This window comes from Protopterus annectens, chromosome 4.part1 (genome assembly GCF_019279795.1).
Source record: "Protopterus annectens isolate FY-2018-M chromosome 4.part1, PAN1.0, whole genome shotgun sequence".
NCBI classification, from domain to species: Eukaryota; Metazoa; Chordata; order Ceratodontiformes; family Protopteridae; genus Protopterus; species Protopterus annectens.
The window spans coordinates 812,118,710-812,145,863 of record NC_056734.1 but is presented as its reverse complement, the minus strand read 5'-3'; the positions used below and the strand labels follow the sequence as shown (position 1 = coordinate 812,145,863).

Genomic DNA, 27,154 nt, shown 5'->3' with positions numbered 1-27,154 from the left:
TAAATACTTTCAGTCTTGATCACCGTATTCCGAAATGGCTTCAGTAAGCCATCTGACTGCCGATATTCTGAAAAAATATAAGGATAAAGACAGAGACAGACCGCACAGGTCCAAAGCTGCCGACGATGCTTCCGTAAGGTAGTCACCAGTGCTTAGTGAGGTGCTTTTGCAACACCTGATGCCCACTTCAATGGATTTGCAGGCCTCTACCGAGACCCATTCTGAGTCCGATATGCCGCAAGACTCTTCAACTATGGAACCTGCGGATGTCTCTACCTTGGATGGGTCTGGAGCCACTGAGCAGGCACCGGCTTCTGAGGAAGTTCCTTGCACTACTGATGTTCAACACAAACCGATGACTTCAGTTCTGTCTAAAACTACAGAGTTTCTAAGGCCAAAAGTACGCCCTACGTCTAGAAAACTGACAACCAAAGCACATGCACCTGCTTCCTTGTCACAACATCAAATGCTTAGAAGACCTTATTATGCTGATTAGGGGAAGTCAGCCTTCCCCTACTAAGAGAAAAAGAGATCAGTCCCTAGAAGCTTCAACAGACCAAGAGTCTGACGACTCTGAGGGTTCTGATTATGAAGACATGCCCTTATCTGCTTATGAGGTTTCAGATGCAGAGGATCCATTCCCTCTGCCTCTCCATCAGAGGATTTTTCTTTTGGTGAAACCTTACGTACTTTAAGAGAGCATTTCCATTGGGAATGCCAAGGCTATCCTCAGTCCAAAAAGAGACTCGGAGAATTTCTAGATTTGCCACAACATAGGCCTTTAGCAGATGTTCTTCGTGTTTCACTGTTGCAGTCATTACATTTGGGTGTAATCTGCTGGCAGGTTTACCTCAGTCTGCCTGAATAACAAAGTCTTGGGTCCTGTATCAGTTGCTGTTCCTTCTTCCATGACGTCAGGTCGTCAGCGGTATAAAACATGCAGCCGACGCCATTTTCATCAGTCTTTCTTGCCGCGCAGTGCCCGAAGCAGAAGCAGTTTGCAAGTGCCGGTCGGCCAACTCCTGAAATTTTTGTTTTCGAGTTTCAGAACCAAAGTCTTCAACCTAAAGCTAAGTACCCCATTGGGGAAACTTTTTCTTGATCCTTACTGATGTCAGTAAAAGTTAATAATTGTATTACTTGTGGAAAGCAAATACCTCGTAAGGATTTTCATTTGTACTGTATTCCTTGCCTAGGCCCTGACCGCAGCGTGCCTTGCTGTCGGTTTTGTGCTAAATTTAACCAACGCACTATTAAGCGTCTGTATATTTTTGCATCTAAATATTCTGGCTCAAGATTTAACTATCCTGAAATGTTGTCGGTTAGCAATCTGACTACCGGAATTCACAAAAAACACATAGAAAAAGACAGACACAGACCGTCGAGGTCCAAAACCGATGACGAAGCTTCTCCTAAGCCAGTCGCTGATTCGCCGGTACTCAGTGAGGTGCTTTCGCAGCCCCTGATACCTGCTACTTTTGATTTGCAGGCCTCTACTGAGACCCATTCGGAGTCCGGTATGCCACGAGACACTTCAAGTATTGAACCCGCGGATGTCTCTACCTTAGATGGGTCCTGAGCCGCTGAGCAGGCACCGGCTTCTGAGGGTGTTTTCAGGCCTAAAGATTTGTATATTAAACTGATGCCATCTTCAAAACCAAGGCCAAAACCAACTTCTATGTCTAAAAAACTGACGCTTGGGCCACGTGCACAGGCCCCTATGCCTAAAAAACAAATTATCAAAATGGCTGAGGATTTAATTACCTTGATCAGGGGTTCCCAACCCCCTCCAGCTAAAAGGCCTAGGCAAGGCACTGATTATGAATCTTCAGATCAGGTTTCCATTTCTTCTAATTCCTGTTCTGATCAGGAATTATCTATTCCACCTTATGAGAGGACTCTGATGCAGAAGAATCCATCCCTTCTGCTTTTCCTCCTGAGGATTTTTCTTTTGGAGAAACTTTGCATACCTTAAGGGAACATTTTCATTGGGAGAGTCAGGATTTTTCAGAATCCAAAAAGAGGCTTAGGGATTTCCTCCTTCTTCCTCAGCATAGACCTTTGGCTGTACCTCCTGTTCTAGACATTGTTGATGATGTTTTCTCAGAATCCAGCATGGCTCCTGATTCCCTGCCTCCGGCTCCTAGTAAGCCAGACAGATATTACAGGGTTCCTGACTCCCACAATTTCATTTTTAAAAACCATACTGCTGACCCTGAAACAATTTGACAGGGTCCCAAGGGTGTTAAGGCTTCTACTGCTAAAACTCCTACCCCTTCTGATAGAGACTGCAGGGCACTGGATAGATGGGGTAAGAAGGTTTACTCGTCTGCAACCCTGGCAATCAGGGCTTTAAACTGTCAATTTCATATGCTTAAATATCAGCAGTATATCATGAGCTTACTTAAACAGAAAATGATGTTGATTTCTGACTGTGTGGAAAATAGAGTTACAGGATTTATTTCATTCAGCTGAACAAGTTGGAAAGCATACTTTGCAATGTGGTTTTGATTCCTTGGAGGCCTCTTGCAGGGCCGCTTTAACTGGATCTGTGATAAGAAGGCATGCTTGGCTCAAGGAGCACAATCTGCCTGATCATGTTAAAGTAAAATTGTTGGATGCTCCTTTACAACAGGACAGTCTATTTGGTAATAAGGCAGAAGTTGTTTTGAAAAAGATGGAAGACAAAGCTAAATCTATGCAAACTGTAAAAGATTTCCTGCAAGTGCAGCCACCCAGGTTCAGTGGGCACTGGCCTACTAAGAATTGGTCCTTTCCAGCACCCACCAGAGCCGCTCAGGTCAAACCCAGACACTTCAAAGTCTCCAGGTTTCAGTCACAAGGAACTTACAGAACAAAACAATGGGGTGCCTCCACCTCCAAATCTGGAAGTAGCAAGGCACCTCCCTACGGAAAACAGTCTCAGTGATTTTCCTCTGCCATTTCCAAGCACGTATCTTTTGGCAGCCCCTTTGGGGGGTAAACTAGCATTTCATGCACACAATTGGCATCTAATTACCCAGGACAAGTGGGTTTTAAATATAGTATCCCAGGGATACAGATTTAATTTCCACACATTGCCAATTCCAAAAGGATGGCCAGATCTGCCTCCAAATCAGTGGGCAGATGCCCAGAAACAAGTTATGTCCCTCATGAATATGGGGGCTATTCAACCAGTACCAGAAAAGGAAAAGGGACAAGGTTTTTACTCAAGACTTTTCCTGGTACCCAGAAAAGACAAATCATGGCATCCAATTCTGGACTTATCCATTCTGAATACATTCCTGGACACCCCAAAATTCAAAATGCTGACTCTACAACAGTTGCTGCCTATGCTAGGCAAGGATGCCTGGTTGGTAACTCTAGACTTAAAAGAGGCTTACCTGCATATCCCAGTCAGGGAATCTTGCAGAAGATACCTCCGCTTCAAAGCAGGCTATTTGCATTACCAGATCTCTGCACTGCCCTTTGGCTTATCTACTTGCGCCCAGGGTCTTCACAAAGTGCCTGGCACCAGTAATTGCATTTTGCAGACAAAGAAACATTCAAATGTATCTTTATCTGGATGATTGTCTAATTCAAGCAGAAAACAAGGGCACTCTTCTACAGCATCTGGCATTTATAAAAAGGCTTCTGACTTGCCTAGGGTACACCATAAATGAAAATAAATCACAACTGGTACCTTCTCAAAAAATTACATTCCTGGGTGCAAGCTTGAATACAACTGCCCAGATGACTTACCTCACGCCAGAAAAACAAATCCAATTGATGACTTACTTCAAACAAGTGACCACAAAAACCCAGTTATCTGCAAGACAAATTCTGCAGGCCTTGGGGTTCATGGCTTCCTGCATTCTTCTAATTCCCTATGCAAGACTGCATATGAGGAAACTTCAATGGTACCTAAAAAGCTTATGGAGTCAACATTGTCACAGCCTGGAAACAATGATTCCTATCATTCCTTTCCTGCAGCAAGAGTTCCTATGGTGGGCAGAGGCCTGTCTCCAAAACAAGGGACTGTCATTCATTCCACCCCCTGCCACCCAAACCCTGACTACAGACGCATCAGACTATGCTTGGGGGGGGGGGTGGCATCTGGCAGGGAGATGCATTCAGGGCGAATGCAGCCAAATAAAATGCACCTGCATATAAACCAGAAAGAGATGCTAACTGTACAGAATGCTTTGGCAGCTTTCAAGGACTTTCTTCATCCAGGGCAACTACTGATAAAGACGGACAACACCACGGTCATGTGGTACATAAACAAGCAGGGAGGTACCCATTCCTACCCCATTTGCAGACTAGCCATGGCTTTGTGGAACACTACCTTGACTTACCAAATACATCTACAAGCTCATCTCCTACCAGGAAAGCAAAATACTCTTGGCAGACAAACTAAGCAGAAATCTTATGGACCCACACGAATGGAAACTGGATCCACAAATCTTCAGCATGTTGACACGCAAATTGGGGAGCCCAGACCTAGATCTTTTTGCCTCACCCCAAAACTATCAGTTGGACAAATTCTGCGCAAGAATCCATCACAAAAGAAGCTTGGAAAGTGGATGCTGTATCCTTCAGCTGGAAATCAGTCTATGCCTTTCCCCCTCTGCCTTTACTCTCCAAGGTATTACTAAAAGTCAGACAGGAAAAAACAAAAATGGTTCTGATTGCTCCAGACTGGCCTCGCCAACACTGGTACCCGCTCCTACGCAATATGTCACACCTTCCTCCGTGGTACCTGCCTCAGACACCTTATCTACTGTCTCAGCAGAACTATCAAATTCTACACACTCAGCTCCAAACTCTGAATCTTGCAGCATGGCTAATCAACTAATTTCACCAGTTACACTCAGCAAACCTGTGATGGATCTCATTTTGGAGGCTAGAAGGCCTAGTACTAGAAAATCTTATGCTGATAAATGGAAAAGATTCTGTGCCTGGAATCAGGCACAAGGAATAAGCACAGCAATGCCCCAATATTTCTCAGATTCTGCAATATTTAACTGAGATGCTTCACAAGGGCCTATCTTTCTCTTCCATAAAAATCGCATGCCTCTGCCATTTCAGCTCGTTACAACACAGAGCCTCCCCTCTTTTCTTATCCCCTGCTAAAAGACCTCCCAGGAGAGCACCAACTCCTGCATGGGACCTCAATTTTGTGTTGGAAAAGCTCACCTTACCTCCTTTTGAGCCAGCTGCTACTGCAGACCTAAAATTTCTCTTTTGGAAGACAGCTTTTCTTTTAGCAGTCACTTCAACTAGAAGGATTTCAGAGCTACAGGCTCTCATGGCAGTGGAGCCTTTTATTATTTTCTACCCGGACAGGGTAGCGCTCAGGACCCATCCATCCTTTATGCCTAAAGTGGTATCTAGTGTGGCTCTTAATCAGACCATTCATCTGCCAAATTTTTTCCCAAATCCATAGAACAGGGGGGAGCAGATTCTGCATTCATTGGATGTTCACAGACAACTAAGATTCTACTTGAACAGGACAAAATCTCTAAGAAAATCTGAGCAACTACTGGTGGCATTTGCTGCATGGGCAGAGGGAAAGGCTATTTCAAAGCAAATTATTTCAAAACGGATAAGCCATTGTATTTGTTTCTGCTACGTGCATCATGGTAAACCTGTCCTCAAGGGGATCAGATCCCATTCCACCAGGGCTGCATCTACTTTTGTAACGATGTTCTTCATCTCACATTGCTGCAGTCCTTACACTTGGGTAGTCCGCTGTCCTCGGTCGGCCCGAATATCAAAGTATTAGGCTGACGTCGGTCTAGGCGCTTAAAACTGACATCAGGACGTCAGGGTACAAATGCGCATGACCGACGTCATATCCCCAGTCTTTTTTGCCGCATGGTCCGATGCAGAAGCAGCGTTGCAAGTGCCGTTCGGCGTTCTGAAATTTTTCGAATTCGGAGTTTCAGACCGAGTCAAAGTTGGCTAAGTACCCGTTGGGAATATTTTAGTTTTTCTTGCCTCAGTGGTTTACCGGATGTCAGAAAAAGTGAATAACTGTATTTCTTGTGGGAAACAGATACCGCATAGAGATTATCATACTTTGTGTATTCCTTGTTTGGGGCCTGAGCACGACGTTGTTGGGTGTCGCTTTTGTGCTAGGTTTAATAAGCGCACTATTAAGCGAAGGTTAGATTGTGCCAGGTTGGTCTTCGGAAGCGGTGCAATTACAATATGCCGCCGGATGCTCCGACGCTTCTTCAAGAAGCGCAAAGACAAAGCAGCTAAACCCAGGCAAGAAGAGTCGTCCGCACGGACGCCGGTTCTTTAGAGGCGCCAGTGGAACCGTGGTTCTGCGGAGGCTTCTCTGGAGTCCCAGGGGAGACTTTGATATTGCAGGATGTGGCCTCTCAGGAGGCAGGTCAGGCTGAAGGGGCTTCTCAGGTTACTGTACTCCTCCCTTCCTAGGGTGGTTAGGCCCTCTCCTTCTGTTTCCAAGGCTTCTCCCAGAGGCAGGCCAGGTTTAGCTTCTGTTGGTGTCACTCCTAGTTCTTCAGGATCTGTGCCCAAGAAGCACATGCTCAAAATGGCAGAAGATTTAATTACTTTGATTAGAGGTTCTTTGCCCCTCCTGATAAGAGGCCTAGGGTGGAACCAGAGTTGGGGAGTTTTGAGCAGGTTTCGATGTTTCAGAGTCTTCGGCTGAAGACTTGCAGGAGTATTCTCCTTATTCTGATTCTGATGTGGATGATTCTACTCCTTCTGCTTCTCCTCCAGAGGATTTTTCCTTTTCAGAGACTCTTCATTCCATGAGGGAACATTTTAAGTGGGAAGGTCAGGACTTCTCTGATTCCAGGAAAAGGCTTAGGGAATTTTTGCTTTTACCCCAGCGTAGGCCTTTGGCTATACCACCTGTTCTGGATGTTGTGGAAGATGTGTTTGCAGAGGCTTCACTTAATCCTGATTCTTTGCCTCCTGCTCCTGTTAAACCGGACAGGTATTACAGGGTGCCTGAAGCTCATAAATATCTGTATAAGAGTCCTATGGCGGACCCAGAAACAGTTAGTCAGGGACCTAAGGGTGTCAAGGCCTCTGTGGTAAAAAATCCGGTTCCTCCAGATAAAGAGGCCAGAGCTTTGGATAGATGGGGAAAGAAAGTCTATACTTCTTCCACCTTAGCTATGAGGGCTTTGAATTGCCAGTTTCACATGTTGAAATATCAAAACTATCTTCTTTCTCAATTGAAGTCTAAGGTAGATGCTCTGGCGGAAGGCATTGAGTGTAAAGAATTACAAGATTTGGTACATGTTTCTGAACAGGTGGGTAAGCATTCTTTACAATGTGGATTTGATGCTGTACAGGCCTCATCTAGAGTGGCTGCCACTGGGTCAGTTCTTCGCAGGCACGCCTGGTTGAGGGATCAGAACTTATCTGACCATGTTAAGACAAGGATTTTAGATGCTCCTTTACATTCTGATGTATTGTTTGGTTCACCTGTGGAGGCAGTTTTAAAGAAAATGGAAGACAAGGCTAAGTCTATGCAGACTGTTAAAGATTTTTTGCAAGTTCAGCCTCCGAAGTTTAGTAGGAATTGGCCTGCTAAGGGGTGGACGTACCCTTCTTATGATTCACAGTCTAGGGGAAGATCTAGACGTGGTAGGGGTAGAGCTCAGGGCTCTTTCAGACCTAGAACAGGGAGTTCACCTGCACAGTCTTCGGGTGAGGGCAGGGGCCAGTCCTTTCGTAAACTGGCCCAATGACCTACCTTTTCAGCTGCCAGAGCCTTCTTGTCTGGCAGCACCTTTGGGAGGAAGGTTGGCACTCTTCAAAGAAAATTGGAGTTTAATTACCCAGGACAGATGGGTATTGGATATTATACACCAAGGTTACAGGTTTTATTTCCACACCTTGCCTCCTTTCAAAGGCATGCCAGACGTTCCTCCTCAGCAAAGAATGGAGGCTCACAAACAAATTTCTCTGCTGCTGCAAATAGGGGCCATACAGCCGGTCCCTCTGCCAGAAGTAGGCCTAGGATTTTATTCTCGCCTGTTCCTAGTACCAAAGAAGGGGAACACGTGGAGACCAATTTTGGATTTATCTATCCTCAACACTTATCTGGACATTCCCAAGTTCAAAATGTTGACGTTACAACAGCTTTTACCTCTGCTGGGCAAAGATCACTGGATGGTGACTCTGGATCTCAAGGAGGCTTACCTTCATGTTCCTGTCAGGCTAAGTTGCAGGAAGTATCTGCGTTTCGAGCTGGGACTTCTCATTATCAGTTCTCTGCATTGCCCTTTGGCTTATCTACTGCCCAGAGTGTTCTCAAAGGTTCTGGCTCCAGTGATAGCTTTCTTCAGGCTAAAAGGAATACAGATCTATCCTTATTTGGACGATTGCCTGATTCTGGCCAAAGGAAGGGACGAGCTTCTTCATCATTTGCAATATGTGATAGCAGTGCTAAGATGCCTGGGGTATTCTGTGAACGAAATAAAGTCCAGTCTAGTACCCTCTCAGGACATGTGCTTTCTGGGTGTGAGACTGAATACAGCGTCCCAGATGGCCTTTTGACCCCGGACAAACAAAAGAATCTTTCCCTTTACTTCCATCATTTGTCTCATCAGTCCAGGCTGACTGCAAGGACAGTCCTTCAAGCCTTGGGGTTCATGGCATCTTGTATTCTGGTGCTTCCCAATGCCAAACTGCATATGAGGAAGCTACAATGGTATCTCAAAATGTATGGACACAGCACTGCCAAGATATGGACACTGTCATTCAGATAATACCTTGCATTCAAAAGGAATTTTTGTGGTGGGCTCAGGAATGTCACCTAAACAAGGGACTCTCTGTGACCCGGCCAGAGGCGAGTCAGATTCTAACGACAGATGCCTCAGACAAAGCTTGGGGAGCTCATCTAAATGGAAAGTGGATACAAGACACGTGGCCTGCCAGACTACAACATCTACATATCAACTTGAAGGAGATGTTAGCAGTCCAATTTGCATTAATAGCTTTCAAGGATTTACTTCTTCCAGGGCAGGTGTTGGTTCTAACAGACAACACAACTGTCATGTGGTACATCAACAAGCAAGGGGGAACACATTCTTATCCTCTATGCAGACAAGCAATGATTTTGTGGGAGACTGCTCTCGGTTTACAGCTCAATCTTCAGGCAAGGTTTCTGCCGAGCACAGAACTCCTTAGCAGATGTGTTGAGCAGATGAATTATGGATCCCCACGAGTGGAAATTGGATCCTCATGTATTTCAGAAATTGACAGTGTCATGGGGAACTCCAGACATAGATCTGTTCGCTTCTCCACTAAACTACCAGCTGCCAAAGTTTTGCACAAAAAGGTTTCATCCCACAGCTTGGAAAGTGGATGCTCTTTCTTTCAATTGGAGCAATCTTCATGTGTATGCCTTTCCACCTCTGCCTCTCCTCCCAAAGGTGCTCCTAAAGGTCAGACAGGACAAGCCAAAGATGATTCTAATAGCTCCAGATTGGCCTCGACAGCACTGGTACCCATTACTGAGAAGTCTGGTTCGGGAGCCTCCATGGCCTTTACCTTCGATTCCACACCTGCTGTCTCAAGAGAACAGTCATTTACTCAATGTCAAGCTTCACTCTCTTCACCTAACAGCCTGGCATATTCTGTTTTAAACCCTGGAGGGTCTCAGCTTCCGCAGCAAGTTTTGAATGTTATTTTGGAGGCCAGAAGGCCTAGTACAAGGAAAGTATACGCAGATAAATGGAAGAGATTTTTATTTTGGAGTGCAGCAAAGGAATTTGATGTTGCTAAGCCTAATTTAAGTGTGGCTCTTCAGTATCTTGCTGAGTTACTGGACAAAGGTTTGTCCTTCTCTTCTGTCAAGATTCATGCTGCAGCAATTTCTGCTCACTATGACTGTGACCCACCATTGTTTTCTCATCCTTTGTTTAAGCAATTCCTTAGAGGGGCAAAGAATATAAGACCCCTGCGTAGAGCTCCTACTCCTGCTTGGGATCTCAATTTTGTGTTGGAGAAACTCACTCTACAACCGTTTGAGCCTGCAGCTACTGCCGAGTTGAAATATTTATCATGGAAGACTGCTTTTTTGTTGGCCATTACCTCTGCGAGAAGGGTTTCTGAATTACAGGCCCTTATGGCAGTTGAGCCTTTCTTAATTTTCCATAAGGATAGGGTATCTTTCATACTAATCCTTCCTTTATGCCTAAAGTGGTTTCTAGTGTGGCTTTAAACCAAACTATTCATTTGCCTACTTTTTATGCAAACCCCCAAAATAAAGGGGAAAAGATTTTGCACACCTTGGATATACACAGGCAGTTGCGATATTATTTGAGCAGAACTAAAGGGTTCAGGCAGTCTCAGCAGTTGTTTGTTTCTTTTGCTTTGGGTTCTCAGGGCAAGCCTGTGTCAAAACAAACTATTTCTAAGTGGATTGGGTTTTGTATTGCTTTCTGTTATTCCCATCATGGTAAGGAGATTCCAGCTGGGATTAGGCCTTATTCCACTAGAGCTACTGCCACTTCTACAGCTTTAAGAGGGGTGGCAACTAAAGATATTTTGGAGGCAGCTACTTGGAGATCAGTGCATACTTTCTCTAAGCATTACCACCTTCCACTTTACTCTAAATCTAGGGCTGGGTTTGCCACTGCTATTTTACAGGGTATTTTGGCAGCTCCTACTACTTTATAGTTTTGCCATCCTCCCTTACCTCTGCTTTGGGATTCTACCCAAGTGTAAGGACTGCAGCAATGTGAGATGAAGAACATAGTACAGTTTTGTACCTACCATAAATGTAGATGTTCGAAGATCCACATTGCTGCAGTCCAATTTACCCTCCCTCCTTCCCTCTGTTGTTAGAGGTTGTGTGGTTTGGGTTGTAAATATTGTGGATATTGTATATATTGTTCATATGATTAGTGCAAGGGTGGTTGGTTGTTTTTTGCTGTCTTTTGGTTTTGACCTTTCTGTTTAGGGTCTTCTGACATCTGGGGCAAGTAAAGACTGAGGATATGACGTCGGTCATGCGCATTTGTACCCTGACGTCCTGATGTCAGTTTTAAGCGCCTTGACCGACGTCAGCCTAATACTTTGATATTCGGGCTGACCGAGGACAGCGGACTACCCAAGTGTAAGGACTGCAGCAATGTGGATCTTCGAACATCTACATTTATGGTAGGTACAAAACTGTACTTTTCTCAGAGGGGTTCCTACCAGAAACATTCTAGAAGCTGCTACCTGGAGCTCAGTTCATACGTTCACCAAGCAATTACCATTTACCTCTCTTCTCTAAATCCAGAGCAGGCTTTGCCACTGCTGTCCTGCAGGACCTTTTAGCTACTCCTAATGCTGTATAATTCCATCCTCCCAACCATAGCTTTGGGATTCTACCCAAATGTAATGAATGCAACAGTGAAACGCTAAGAACATAGTACAATTGTGTACACTTACCATAAATGTAGATGTTCGAGTGTATTCACTGTTGCAGTCCTTGTTACCTGCCAGCTCCCTACTTTTCACTTTTTATACCTCTTCTTTCTGTTACTATGCTCAAAAGCCTTTTTGTTGCATTTGCTTTTTTTTGGAGGTATATGTTTTGTGTTCTACATTACGTGTGTGTGTATATATATATATATATATATATATATATATATATATATATATATATGTGTGTGTGTGTGTGTGTGTGTGTGTGTGTATGTGTATATATATATATATATATATATATATATATATATATATATATGTATGTATATATATATATATATATATATATATATAAGTATATTGCTCCCTTTTTGAGGGGCACCTGACATCTGAGGCAAGAAAAACTGATGAAAATGGCATTGGCTGCATGTTTTATACCCCTGACGTCATGGAAGAAGGGACAGCAGCCGACACAGGACCCAAGACTTTGTTAATCAGGGTGACTGAGGGCAACCTGCCAGCAGATTACCCAAATGTAATGACTGCAACAGTGAATACACTTGAACATCTACATTTATGGTAAGTGTACACAGCTGTACTTTCCCCCAGTGTTGATGATGTCTTTATGGAATCCAGTCTTACTCCTGATACTTTACCCCCTGCTTCTAGGAAACCAGACAGGTACTACAGATTACCTGACTCTCACAAATTCCTTTTCAAAAATCCTACTTCTGACCCAGAGGTCATTTCCCAGGGGCCTAAAGGTATCAATGCAACTACAGCTAAGAATCCCACATTGATTCCAGAGCTTTGGGCAGATGGGGTAAGTAAAGTATATACCTCTGCAACTCTCGCCATTAGGGCTTTGAATTGTCAATTTCACTTGCTGAAGTACCAACAACATATTGTGGAACTTATTAAGCAAAAAATAGCTACCTTTACAAACTGTGCAGAAAATAAAGAATTGCAAGAGCTTATGCATTCTGCAAGCCAAGTCAGCAAGCATACATTGCAGTGTGGCTTGGACACCCTAGAAGCATCTTGCAGAGCAGCAGTCACTGGTTCTGTACTGAGAAGGCATGTTTGGCTTAAGGAGCAGACCTTGCCAGACCATGTCAAATCAAAGTTATTAGACTCTTCTTTGAAAAAGGACAATCTATTTGGCACCAAGCAGAAGATGTTCTTAAAAAGATGGAAAAAAATGCTAAATCTATGAAGACAGTCAAAGAATTCTTGCAAGTACAGCCTCCTAGATTCAGTAGGCATTGCCCCTCGAAACATTGGTCCTTTCCAGCCCCCCTCAAGGCCATCTCAAACTAGACCCAGGGGAAACATACCCCCCCCAGACTACAAGTCTCAGGGTATGCAGAGATCTAAGCAATGGAGTGCCTCCACCTCTAAAGCAGGGAGTGCTAAGCCACCCCCATTAGGAAAGAATTCCCAATGACTTTTCAACTCCACTCCTCTGCTCTGCCCAACTGCTTGTGCCCCTAGGAGGAAAACTTGCCCTTCGTGCAGAAAAACTAGATTTCCATCACCAAAGACAGATGGGTCCTGAACATTGTATCCCAGGGGTACAAATTTTACTTCCACTCACTGCCGACCCCAAAAGGGTTCCCAGACCTTCCTCCAAACCAGTGGGCAGAGGCACAAAGACAAGTTCAATCCCTGCTCTCTGTAAGGGCAATTCAACCTGTTCCTCGAACAGATAGGTCAAGGATTCTATTTCAGACTTTTCGTGGTACCCAGAAAAGAGGGCACTTGGCACCCAATCCTAGATCTGTCAATTCTCAACACCTTCCTGGTGGTACCAAAATTCAAAATGCTCACCCTGCAGCAGCTTCTATCTGTGGTAGTCAAAGATGCCTAGTTAGTAACCCTAGACTTAAAAGAAGCCTATCCCTAGACTTAAAAGAAGCCTATCTGCACATCCCTATAAGGGAGTCATGTAGGAAATATCTATACTTCAGGGCAGGATCTATGCATTATAAGTTCTCTGCACTTCCCTTTGGCTTATCCACTACTCCTAGAGTATTCACAAAATGCCTGGCTCCAGCCATTGCTTACTGCAGACAGAGAAATATTCAAATGTACCCATACTTGGACGACTGCCTGATTTCGACAGGCAGTCAGGAAATGCTGTTGCAGCACCTGACATTTGTAAAAAACCTTTTAACCTCCCTGCGGTACACCATCAATGAAAAGTAATCAAAACTAGTCCCCAGTCAAAAGATTGTATTCCTGGAAGCAAGCTTGGACACAGCATCCCAGATGGCAGTCCTCACTCTAGAAAAACAAGACTATCTGACAGACCATTTTACTCAAATGGCCACCAGAGCCCAGCTATCCACAAGGAAAATCCTGCAGGCCCTAGGGTTCATGGCCTCATGCATCCTACTAATTCTATATGCCAGACTGCATATGAGGAAACTTCAATGGTATTTAAAAAGTCTTTGGTGCCAACATTCTCAGGACCTGGAAACCATCATTCCTATCATACCCTGTCTAAGGACAGAGTTTCTTTGGTGGGCAGCAGCATGTAACCACAACAAGGGACTGCCCTGTACTCAACCCCACGCCACTCAGACTCTAACCACAGATGCATCAGACTGTGCCTGGGGAGCACACATGGATGGCAAGTGCATTCAGGGCCACTGGAGCCAAGTCAAATTCATCTGCACATCAACCAAAAAGAGATGTTAGCTGTGCAGCAGACAGCTTTCAAATCCCTACTCTCACCAGGACATCTGCTAATAAAAACAGACAACACCACAGTTATGTGGTACATCAACAAGCAGGGTGGGAGCCCGCTCTTACCCACTCTGCAGGCTAGCCATGATCCTGTGGAATCATGGCCTTGGACATGCAGGTTCATCTGCAAGCTCAATTCCTGCCAGGCAAGCAAAACTCACTGGCAGACGACTTACAGAAATCTCCTAGACCCACACAAGTGGCAGTTAGTGCCCAGCACCTTCATCCTTCTGATTCAGAAATGGGGGACCCCAGAGGTGGATCTCTTTGCCTCCCCCTGCAATCACCAGCTCAGCAAATTCTGCACCAGGACAACTCTCAGCAGAGCCTGGAAAGTGGATGCCCTATCCTTCCAGTGGGTAAATCTCTCAATCTATGCCTTTCCCCCCCTTGACCCTTCTCTCAAGAGTATTGCTCAAGATAAGACAGGGCCAACCAAGGACAATTCCGATTGCCCCGGACTGGCTGTGTTAGCACTGGTACCCACTCCTGCACAGCCTGTCACTGGTGCCACCCTGGAACCTACACCAGAACCCAACCCTGCTATCTCAGCAGGGAGGGACAGATCTTGCATCCGCAACTGCAAACCCTAAATCTTGCAGCCTGGCTTATTCCTTGAATTCTCCCCCAGTAACCAGCCTAAGCAAGGAGATACTAGACATCATTCTTGAAGCCAGAAGACCCAGTAAAAGGAAATCCTATGCTGATAAGTGGAAAAGGTACTGCTCCTGGATTCAATCTAAAGGAGAGGAAACAACTCTGCCCTCCTTGCCTCTAATCCTGGATTACTTAGCAGATCTACTCCACAGGGGCCTATCCTTTTCCTCCCTTAAGATCCATGCCTCTGCCATTTCGGCTCATTCCAACACTGAGCTACCTCTCTTCTCTCACTCTCTTATCAAACAGTTCCTGAGGGGGCAAACAACTTAAGGCCACCAAGGAGAGCACCCACCCCTGATTGGGACCTTAGCTTTGTACTTGTAAAGATCATGCTTCCCCCCTTTGAGCCTGCAGCATCAGCAGAGTTAAAATTCCTCTCTTGGAAAACAGCCTTGCTTCTGGCCATCACTTCAGCTAGAAGAGTGTCTGAGCTACAAGCACTTATGGCTGTGGAACCCTTCATTATGTTCCATGCTGACAGGGTTTCCCTCAGGACTAACCCTTCCTTTATGCCTAAAGTGGTGTCTACTGTGGCTCTCAACCAATCTATCCATTTGCCAACTTTCTTCCCTAATCCTTAAAATAAAGGGGAAAAGGGAAAAGGATCCTGCACTACTTGGACGTGCACAGACAGCTCAGATTCTACCTGGATAGGACTAAGCCCTTCAGGAAGTCTGACCAGTTACTAGTCAGCTTCGCACCAGGGGCAGAGGGCAAGGCCATTTCAAAACAAACAATTTCCAAATGGATAGCATACTGCATCCCTTTCTGCTACAAGCACCATGGGAAACCAACCCCTCAGGGGGTCAGAACACATTCCACTAGGGCAACTTCTACCTCTACAGGATTCCTCAGGGGAGTCCCTACCAAGGACATCCTGGAAGCTGCTACCTGGAGTTCTTTACACACCTTCACCAAGCATTACCACCTGCCTATCTTTTCTAAATCCAGGGTGGGTTTTGCAACAGCAGTCCTGCAAGGCATACTAGCCAGCCCTAACTCTTCTTGACTGCCTCCACCCTTCTTCAGCCTTGGGAATCTAACCAAGTGTGCTGACTGCAACATTGAAACATGAAGAACATAGTGCAGATGTCCTTCAAGGATGCATCTGCAGTCATAACATATGGGTTGTCCTGCCTCAGGCAGCCCTTCGGTCGGCCGGATTCCAAAGTCTGGGTCTGGCCTCGGCTGATGTCGCACTTTCCCTGACGTCAGAGCGTCTGGGGTATAAAAGCATCAGCCGACGCCATTTTCCTCAGTCTTTCTTGCCGCGCGGTGCCCGAAGCAGAAGCTGTTCGCAAGTGCCGGTCGGTCAGATCCATTGAATTCAGCTACCGAAGACTTCGAAAAAAATAAGTACCCCGTTGGGGACTCTTTCTTGCCTCAGCCAATGTCAGACAAAGTAAATAATTGTTTAACTTGTGGGAAACAAATACCTCATAAGGATTTCCACTCCTATTGCCTTCCTTGCTTAGGCCCAGACCACGACGTATCATCCTGTTTAGCCTGTGCTTCCTTCAACCGACGAACTCTTAGACATCGGTCGGAGTTTGCAGAGGAATTTTTTGGAGCCGCTTTTGCTTATAAAATGCCGTCGGAAACTCCGACTACGCATATGGTGAAAAAATGCAAGGAAAAGGACCGACACTCGCGGCCCGCGGTTTTGGCTGAAACCACGGCTAGGCCTACCGCGAGTGTCTCAGTTTCGGCCGAAACCGAGTCCTCGGAAATTCGTTTTTCCGAAACCGTTCTTCCGACCACCGAGGCCCAGGAGGCCCCGGCTGAATCGGCCACAGAACTTCCTACCGAAACCAGTGTTCAGGAAATGTCCGACACCATACCTTTGGACATTTCTACTCCTGCACGTGGGGCAGCTAGGGCCCCTGCTTCCATGTCCATTAAGGCCTTCTCTAGGGCTAAGGCTGCCAAACTATCTAAAGCTTTGCCTCCCAAAACTGCCTCTCAGAGGCCTTCCTCAAGTTCACAGATCCTCAGCCTTGCTGAGGACCTTATTTCCTTAATTAGGGGCTCACAACCTCACCCAGACAGGGCTTCTCACCCTCCTCCGGACAAAAGGCCCAGGACTGACCCATCTGATCCACACTCTTCAGATGATTCTACGGATGGGTCTGAATTGTCAGACCACCAGGAAGGGGCTTACTCGCCTTATGAGGATTCAGATGCTGAGGAATCTATCCCTTCGGCCTCCCCTCCTGAAGAGTTTTCATTTGGTGAGACTCTGCACTCCATGAGAGAGCATTTTCAATGGCAAGGGCAGGATTTCTCTGATTCTAGAAAAAGATTAAGGACCTTTTTGCATTTGCCTCAACATAGGCCCTTAGCTATACCTCCTGTTCTGAATGTTATTGATGATGTGTACAATGATGTCAGTACGGCCCCTGATACTCTCCCTCCGGCCCCTGCCAAGCCTGACAGATACTACAGGGTGCCGGATTCTCATTTCCATCTGTATAAAGCCCACTCTGCAGACCCAGAAACTATTTCTCAGGGCCCTAAAGGGTTTGCGGCCGCTACTGCCAAAAATCCTCTACCATCTGAAAGAGAGTCTAGAGCTGTAGAGAGATGAGGAAAGAAGGTGTATACTTCTGCAACTCTTTCTGTCAGGGCATTAAACTGTCAATTTCATATGATACAGTACCAAGAGTATTTGTTAGATGAACTGAATAAGAAACTTTCTTCTCCTGAACCCCTAGACCGTAAATCCCTTCAGGATTTGGTGCACAATTCTCAACAGGTTAGTAATCATTTTTTAAAATGTGGCTATGATGCACTGGAGGCTTCATTTACATCAGCTATGACTGGGGCAGTTATTCGAAGGCATGCCTGGCTGAAGGAACAATCTTTGCCAGACCATGTTAAAGCTAAACTCCTGGACGCTCCAATGGAGAAACAAAATTTATTTGGCTCCTCTGCTCAGGAGATTTTAAAAAAGGTTGAAGAAAAGGCAAAATCTGTGCAAACAGTTAAAGATTTCCTGCAAGTACAACCACCGAGATTCAGCAGAAACTGGCCTACTAAGAATTGGTCCTTTCCAGACTCGGACAGAGCCCAGAGAGGCAGAAACAGACGCCCCAGAGGCAGAGGTCAATCCAAGGGCTCCTATAGAGGCCGGCAGTGGCAGCCTGCCAACCAGAGAAGTAGTGCAACAGCAACAACAACTACCACTACACCAGGACAGGCTCAATGACTTAACTCTGATTCCGCCTACCAGGGATCAACTGGAAGCACCCTTGGGCGGAAAGCTGGCTTTATTCTCAAAAAACTGGCATTATATCACAAAGGATACATGGACACTGCAAATAATAGACAAAGGATACAGGTTCCACTTCCACACCTTGCCAAAAAGAGGCGGCATGCCAAACCTTCCACCAAATCAGAGGGCAGAGGCTTTAAAACAAATCAGCAATTTACTTCAGATGAAAGCAATAGAAAAGGTACCATCTTCAGAACAAGGCCAAGGATTTTACTCCAGACTATTCCTTGTACCAAGAAAGGAAAATCAATGGAGGCCTATTCTCGACCTGTCCACACTGAACACTTATCTCATTGTGCCAAAATTCAAAATGCTGACCCTACAGCAACTTCTTCCCATGTTTTGCAAGGAGTCTTGGCTGGTGACTCTAGATCTCAAGGAGGCATACCTGCACGTCCCTATTCGACCAAGTTGCAGAAGACACCTCGGATTTCTTGCAGGATCAGAGCATTATCAATTCTCAGCATTGCCCTTTGGCTTATCTACTGCGCCCAGAGTATTCACGAAATGCCTGGCATCAGTAATTGCACATTGCAGACTACAGGGAATTCAAATTTACCCATACCTGGACGACTGCCTACTACAAGCGGACAACAAGAAAAAGTTGATAAAGGACTTGGCCTTTGCCATACACCTGCTACAGACCTTGGGCTACACAGTCAACATCCAAAAGGCAAGACTAGTACCATCCCAAAGGATAACCTTTTTGGGTGCAGATCTGGACACAACCACCCAAATGGCCTTTCTCACAGAAGAAAAACAAAAACAACTTCCACATTACTTCATGATTCTGACAAGACAGACTCAGCTTACTGCAAGGAAAATCCTGCAGGCTCTGGGTTTCATGGCATCCTGCATAATTCTAATACCGCATGCCAGGCTGCATATGAGGAAATTACAATGGTACCTCAGGAGTGTATGGTCTCAACACAGTCACAGTTTAGAAACCATAATACCAATCATTCCATGCCTTCAAAAGGAATTCCTGTGGTGGGCTCAGGCCTGCCAGTCCAACAGAGGGTTGCCTTTCAACAAACCAAAACCAAGGCAGACCATCACTACGGACGCCTCAGACCGAGGATGGGGAGCACACATGGAGGGCAAATGTATCCAAGGCCTATGGCCTCAAGGACAGCTAAGCATGCACATAAACCAAAAGGAAATGCTGGCAGTGAGGCATGCAATCGAGGCATTCAAACCCTTCCTCCAACAAGGACACCTGCTAATAAGGACAGACAACACCACGGTCATGTGGTACATAAACAAGCAGGGAGGAACACATTCTTACCCTCTATGCCGGATGGCTATGAATCTGTGGGAACTATGCCTGAATCTCAGTATCCAGCTACAGTCCCAATTCGTGCCAGGGAAAGAAAATGCACTGGCGGACAGCTTAAGCAGAACTACCATGGATGCACACTAATGGATGCTGCACCCAGACATCTTCCAACTCATAGCAAAGACATGGGGAATGCCGGAGATATATTTGTTCGCCTCCCCGTTCAACCATCAACTGAAGACATTCTGCTCAAGGGCATACCACCCACAAGCTTGGAGGGTGGACTCTCTCTCTTTCAGCTGGAAAGCCCTAACAGTATATGCCTTCCCACCTCTCCCATTGATGTACAAGGTTCTACTGAAGATCAGGGAGGAACAGCCAAAAGTGATACTAATAGCTCCGGACTGGCCAAGACAACACTGGTATCCATTATTGAGAAGCATGTCTCAGGCAAAATCATGGCCTCTCCCCCTATGGCCTCTTCTTCTGATGCAGAACAATTTCAAAACCCTGCATCCCAACTTGAAAACATTGCAGCTAACTGCCTGGAAGATTCCTTAAATCCCAATCAAACTGTTTTATCTCAGAGGGTGAAGGACATTATCCTGGAGGCTCGCAGGCCTTCCACAAGGAAGACATACTCAGCTAAATAGAAGAGATTTCTCATTTGGAGCACATCAAAAGGCTCAGATGTCACAGTGGCAAACATAACAAACATCCTAGAATACTTAGCAGAATTGTTCCACTATGGCCTGTCCTATTCTTCCATTAAGATTCATGCTTCAGCAATTTCAGCAGAATACAATGTGGATCCACCTATCTTCTCACACCCTCTCCTCAGACAATTTTTGAGAGGGATCAAAAATATTAAACCTCCAAGAAGACCCCCTCTACCTGCCTGGGATCTCAACTTTGTGCTGGAGAAACTGACACTACCCCCTTTTGAACCAGCAGCAACAGTGGATCTACAGTTCCTATCTTGGAAAACTGCATTCCTTCTGGCAATCACTTCAGCAAGAAGAGTATCTGAGTTACAAGCATTAATGGCAGTGCAGCCTTTTCTTATTTTCCACCAGGACAGGGTGTCCCTAAGAACCAATCCTACTTTTATGCCAAAGGTGGTATCTAGGGTATCCTTGAACCAAGCTATTCACCTGCCTACGTTCTTCCCCAATCCACAGAATAGAGGGGAAAAACTTTTGCACACCCTGGATATACACAGACAACTACGCTACTACTTGGACAGAACAAAAACTAGCAGAAAGACTGACCAACTTTTTGTAGCATATGCAGCTGGGGTGCAAGGAAGAGCAATTTCCAAACAGACAATTTCAAAATGGATAGGAAATTGCATTCGATTTTGTTACTCCTTTCATGGAAAGACAGTTCCTGAAAACATCAGGCCTCATTCCACAAGGGCCACGGCCACCACTACAGCCTTCCTACGAGGGGTGGCTACCAAGGACATTTTAGAAGATGCTACTTGGAGCTCTGTGCATACATTTGCCAAGCATTACAATCTGCCTTTATACTCTAGATCCAGAGCAGGGTTTGCAACTGCAGTCCTGCAGGGGATCTTAACTACACCATCCTTTTCTTAGTACCTCCTCCCCCAGATTGGCTATGGTATTCTACCCATATGTTATGACTGCAGATGCATCCTTGAAGGACATAGTACAGTTTTGTACCTACCATAAATGTAGATGTCCGATAGGTATGCATCTGCAGTCAGGATTACCCTCCCTCCTTCCCCTCTGTGGTATTCCTAGGGTGCTTACCCCTCTTTAGCTAGCTGGGGGAATCTATTATGGTGTATTTGTTTGTTTATACATGTATATAATTTGCAAATGTTTGAAAATTTTCAGCATCTATCCAAATTTAGCCTTCCTAGAGGGCACCTGGCATCTGGGGCAAGAAAAACTGAGGAAAATGGCGTCGGCTGATGCTTTTATACCCCATACGCTCTGACGTTGGGGAAAGTGTGACATCAGCCGAGGCCAGACCCAGACTTTGGAATCCGGCCGACCGAAGGGCTGCCTGAAGCAAGACAACCCATATGTTATGACTGCAGATGCATACCTATCGGACATCTACATTTATGGTGGGTACAAAACTGTACTTTGTGTACACTTACCATAAATCTAGATGTTCGAGTGTATTCACTGTTGCAGTCCTGGTTTCCCTCCCTCCAGCCCCCTTGTCTCTCACTCTCTCTTTTCTCTATGTCTTTTGCTCACCCCCTTCAGGGGTATTGGTATTGGTATTTACTTTTTACTGGTGGTGTTTTCCCCACCATAACTTAGCCCCCTATTTGGGGGGGCTCCTGACATTTGGGGCAAGAAAAACTGATGTAATGGCGTTGGCTGCCTGATGTCCTTCAAGAATGCAACTGCAGTCGTAACATATGGGTTGTCCTGCCTCAACCCATATGTTATGACTGCAGTTGCATATCTATCGGACATCTACATTTATGGTAGGTACAAAACTGTACTTTTTTATACCCCTGACGACCTGACTTCAGTCCTGTAGCGACAGCAACTGACACAGAAATACTAAGTCTCTGGTATTCGGGCCAACTGAGGTCTACCTGCATGCAGGTAACCCAAGTGTGATGACTGCAACAGTGAATACACTCGGAACATCTACATTTGTGGTAAGTGTACACAACTGTACTTTGTGTTTGCCATCATGTATACTTCAAGATAAGATACCTTGTATGTAGTGTGGTTTTGGAATGATTAATACAAATATGAACAAGCTACATTAGGCACCTAGAGGCACAGTAGGAGATAACTGCAGAAACACCTGAAGGCGCACTCTGCTGTAATGAGTTAAGGACACTTTGTAATGTCTAAATGTATGAATTCATAGGAAAAATATATATGTACTGAAAACCAGAGTGAGAAACTGGAGACACTAAATGAAGTAAGGAACTACCAGATCTTCTTCCAACATCTGCATTTGTGGAGATCAAGGAGTTGATTACTGTTTTTCCCTGAATCCAGCAATTTCTGATGTGGACAGGAAGGCAGTTCCAGCTGACAGGAATAGTCCACTGAAGCCTTTCTCACAAGATGAAAAAGGAAGCCTTTTGAGGCCTTTTGATTATGACTCAGAACTGAAAATGTGACATGGCAGAGAGACTGTATGTTTTGGCACTCCTTCCAGGACAGCCCTTGACTTCCAAAATGATATCTCTGACCTACAGGAGAAAAGCATCCTCTACAGTTTGATGCCAGAGTTTGATGATTAAAAATGAGAAAGGCTTTGTCTGTTTTGTGCAAGTGTACTTTATCGTGAGTTTTGACACAGATGGATAAGATTCCCTTTATTCCTTTCCTTTGATTCTCCCTGACATTTTCTCCTGTAGAGAAATCTTCAACATAGTTTGAGAACATTTTAAATGGAGACACTAAGAAATTGTCAGACAGCCGGAAAAGATATCTTGAACTGCTGGGTATTTAAGAGCCCAGTCTGACAACCGTAACTCCAATCTTCTAGGAGTTGTAATGCCTTTGATAATGCCTCTGTGGAGCTAGATTTACAAACATCAGCACCAGGAAGCAAGACCGATTTTATAGGGTCAATAATAAGTTTAGATACCTCTAAAAATTGTGTTGTCGTCCTCTCCATTGATGTCACTTGAAGGTGCTGGTCAGTAATACACTTCCCATTGACAAGTTATATCTTTGGACCATTTTTTGTGTGTGGGGGGAGGGGGGTTTGAATGTATGTATCCTCCCTGTGGGCATCCAGGCTGTTAATTGCCTATACTTATACGCAACAGTATTGGGTGGACATCTTAAGCAAATGCAAGTACATGGTGGAAGAGGTCCAAGAGTAATTCTTGAAGCAAATATTACTACAGTTGGCCCAGGCTGCCTTGGCTGTGAGTATTGCTGTACAGGTGCCTGTGCCTCTGTGGTAGCTTCAAGGCAGTAATTAGAAAGTAGGTATGTGACATAACATCTAGTCTTTACAGGGTGATGGGAAAGAACTGTGCCACAGTGTCCCTTTGCTTCAAGGACTTTTTTTTTTTTTTTTTTTAACTTTCCCACATGAAGTTTTCAGGAAGACTGGAGGAAAAGGGTAAGAGCATGCAAGTAGTAAAACAATGGAAACCAGCCTCCAATACAATACAGTAGTCATGCCATAGTGTAGTCAGCAGAGGAGACTCTCCTCAGAGCATTGGGAAAATGTCAGCCTCCATTTTCATGACTTCCTTAGCCAAGCTACATGTTAAGAAAAGCAGCACCATCACCCACTAGAGAGAGGCCCAGAATACATTTGATTGAGAGGGATTTCTGGTGGTGAATGTATCAGGTGCAGGCCAACTCAAGGTTGCCATTTCTAAGCCGTAAAGGGGCCCTAACACTGACTACGGATGCGTTCACCTGTTTGTGGGGAACTTGTACAGGTCTCTTGGATGGTGGATCAACCAGGGCAGGTCAAAACACATCAGATTCTAAGAGATGCTAGTCCCCTTATGTATGCCCTTTCAAATATTCAAATCAGCTTGGAAGCTTGGGGAGTGGGTACTCAGGGTAATTACAGGGAACACCACATTCATCAATGAATTGGGAGAGCTCAGTCCTTTCAGCTTTGTATGTTGACCATGATAGCACACAATCTAGCTGTTCAACAGAGTTTCCAGTGTCAGGCCTCTTATTGTTTTGGTCCACAACTCTTTAAAATCCATCCTCAGCATCCATGAGTGGAAGTTGAATGTCCAGTTATTCTGCAGCCCAATGCAAAGCTACATGATTCTTAATGTAGATCTGCTCACTTGGCTTTAGAAACCGTTATTCAAGAAATTTTGTACTGGGTGCCCTTGCAAGGATAGCCAAGGAGTGAATGCCTTCTTTAGTTATGCTAAAAGCAAGGGAAGAAAGGGCAGATCTCATTCCAATAACCCTCTTCTCAGTAAAGCAACTCTGAAAGTTCATGATAAGGATCATTGATGAGGTATGATTTGTAGTGGATAGGAGCTGTTGCTTCTCATCACCTTTGTAGCAAGATTCAGGAATTTGAGCCCACCAAGGTATGTCTACACTCCAGCTGACTATTGCAAGTGCGCAGATGTATGTATGCGCGCGCACACACACGCCTTGCAGTAGTTTTAGTAGCCAGTAGGGAAGTGAGATTGGGTGTTAGGCATTGACCTGCTTTTGCTAGACAATGGAGAAAGGAGCAGACATATAACAAAAGTATGGTTGCTCCTGCAGGATGGTTGGCATAAACTCCCTGGCTTTTGCCTTTCTCCCTAGGTATCTTCTGACTCTTGGTGTTATAGGAGAGTAAAAGAGCTTGTTGGGGGGTTAGGTATAATAGCTATAGATGAATGGGGAAAAACAAGCTAAAACTAAGAAGTGGCTGGAAAAGAGCAGTGAATGATTAAAATGAATGGGAAGTTGCACGTTTTCTTCTATGAATTATGCTCAATATTATCAGATGTGATGGAAAGTACATAGAGACAATAAATGATGTTATTCCGTTATGTGACTTTTTTCACTTTGATGTTTGTGTGTACAAAAATGCATTCTATTTGACAGTAACTGGAGGAAAAGTTTCATTTTCTTAAGGTGCAGCAGCCTTGGAGTAGAGTGTTGGTAATGGGCTGTAGAGAGTGGAGGTCCCTTCCTGAACTGAGATACTTCATTGACCAACTGAACATGGCATTTCAGTTTCACGTAAAGCTGTGTATGTTGACTCTTATGTAAAATTTGATATGCTGGAATTTTCTCCAACATCATTGAACCACAGCAGAGACGAAAACAGAAGGTGTAAATTGCATTTACTCTCCAATGGTGTAGAATGGGATAATGTTTTAGATGATAAAAGTTGCTTACTTTTTCTGACTTTTACAATTCTGACTTTTATCATACAGAAGGGGCGGAAGTAAAATTGAAATGTATGGAGTTAGACTGGAACAGAATGAAAAGAGGACGGTGCACTGCATACATTTAGAAAGAAGAGAAGCAGTGCAGTCATTTAATATGGGTAGTCACATGGGAGATGTATTCATTTTAAAAGTCTGGCAGTTAGCACAGGGAGGGATTTGATTCATTCCAACTTCATTTGCCTACTGTACGACTTTGAGCAAGTCACTTTACTGGAGAGATGCTGCAAGGTAGCCCCTGAAAAGTGATGGTTTGTTCGGTGAGCTTACCCGAACAATAAAAGGTAAAATAAAAATAAGATGGGAGATGAAAAACTAAAATAGTAAAGGAATACATGTAAGAAGTATTAGCTTAAATCAGTGTAGGGTCATACAAAGTTGTAGAAGAGCTGAAGTAATTTATTTATAAATTATAGTTGTAATGCTGAATTAATGTATTTGGAAACAAATAGCATAATCAAAAATGATGGAGAGCTGTATTCTCCCCCGCTAATTTGAAAAAGAAATGAGAATTTATCTGAAAGACTGCTTCATCTTCTTCCTTGTTTAGGACAAACTAAGCTAGTAGTCATAGTCTGAAATCAGAAAAGATGGGAAAGATGTGCATTTTCTCTATTTATTAGTAAAAGTAGTTAAAGTTTGAAAAATACCATTTGTTTAGTATGTTTTTTTTTCAGAACAAATGGATATTCAAACTTTCTAAGTAAAAAAAAATTTAACCTTTGACATGAACACTGAACAAATATATTTTGCTATACAGACTTGGAATACAGTTGAAGACTTTTGAGCGTGTCATTATTGCATTAGTAGAATTCAGTCTTTTACAAATTAGCACGTTTAAAAAATGTGTTCTGTGGAAATATCAGAATTTTCAAGACACTCCACTGCATTCCATTTATGTAATGCTTTGTTAGAAAAGTTTGCTTCGTGCTGTGAAATAGTTGCATTTGAAGTGCACTTGTGCTGTTTGAATGGAGTGACAGCACATAAAATCACCTTATCGTGTGACTTTTGCCCTGGTTGAATCTGAATGTCCTCACCACATGTGCTGTATACTTTCATGTAAACTAGCAAAAACTGCTTCTGTACATGGCTAAAGCAACAAACATTACAGGTTCATTTCAAAATTATTTTATGATTATTGTCTTGTTTACCTGTGATAATATATATATTACATATGTATACACACACATCTAATGTTTTATATATAAAATTGTGTTTATTCCTGCATCAATCCACAGCCCTTTTTTCACATTTTTGAACATGGGGGACGGTGTGTTACCTCAAAAGTGACGGCCATCTAGAGCCGAGGTTCATGCCGCCGGCTGTCTAGCCCTAACGCAGGTGTGTGTGTGTGTCTGTGTGTGTGTGTACATACACACACACACACACACACACACACACACACACACACACACACATATATATATATATATATATATATATATATATATATATATTTGTATAATATAATCGTCTTTTGTTGTCAAAGTATCTTAAGTTAACTTGCTACTTGTAGGATAATAAACATGTTTTATTTGTTTTGGATGTTGCAGGCTCTGTGTCCCACACCCAGGTCACCACAAGTACAATTGTGACTATGACAGTGCCCTCACACTCGCCACATGTGACCACAGTGACCACATCCAACATCCCTGTAGGTAAGTCTAACCACCTTACTTTGTAGTCTGTGCTACACATCAGAAATTTGCATGTACTTGAATGCTTATAATACTACTTTTACAGTATGCTTAGGTGAGATGCCTAAGAAAATCTTCTGCTGTTTTAATCAAGTTAAGGTAAACGTTTGAGTTTCTGAATGAGTTATTTTACCTGCTCTGTGTGTCTTTTCCCTGCTGGGGTCTGTTGTCTAATTGTTCATAGTATTTTTTTATTT

At 44.2% G+C, this 27,154-nt stretch overlaps 1 protein-coding gene across 1 annotated transcript in view; it reads left to right on the top strand.

Annotated features, from left to right (window-relative positions):
* Positions 1-27,154, top strand: part of SAP130 (Sin3A associated protein 130) — a 547,137-nt gene that overhangs the window by 203,567 nt on the left and 316,416 nt on the right. The window contains exon 10 of the mRNA XM_044070859.1: positions 26,814-26,918. Within this exon, the coding sequence (XP_043926794.1) occupies positions 26,814-26,918 (105 nt within the window). The remainder of the gene's footprint in view (positions 1-26,813; positions 26,919-27,154) is intronic.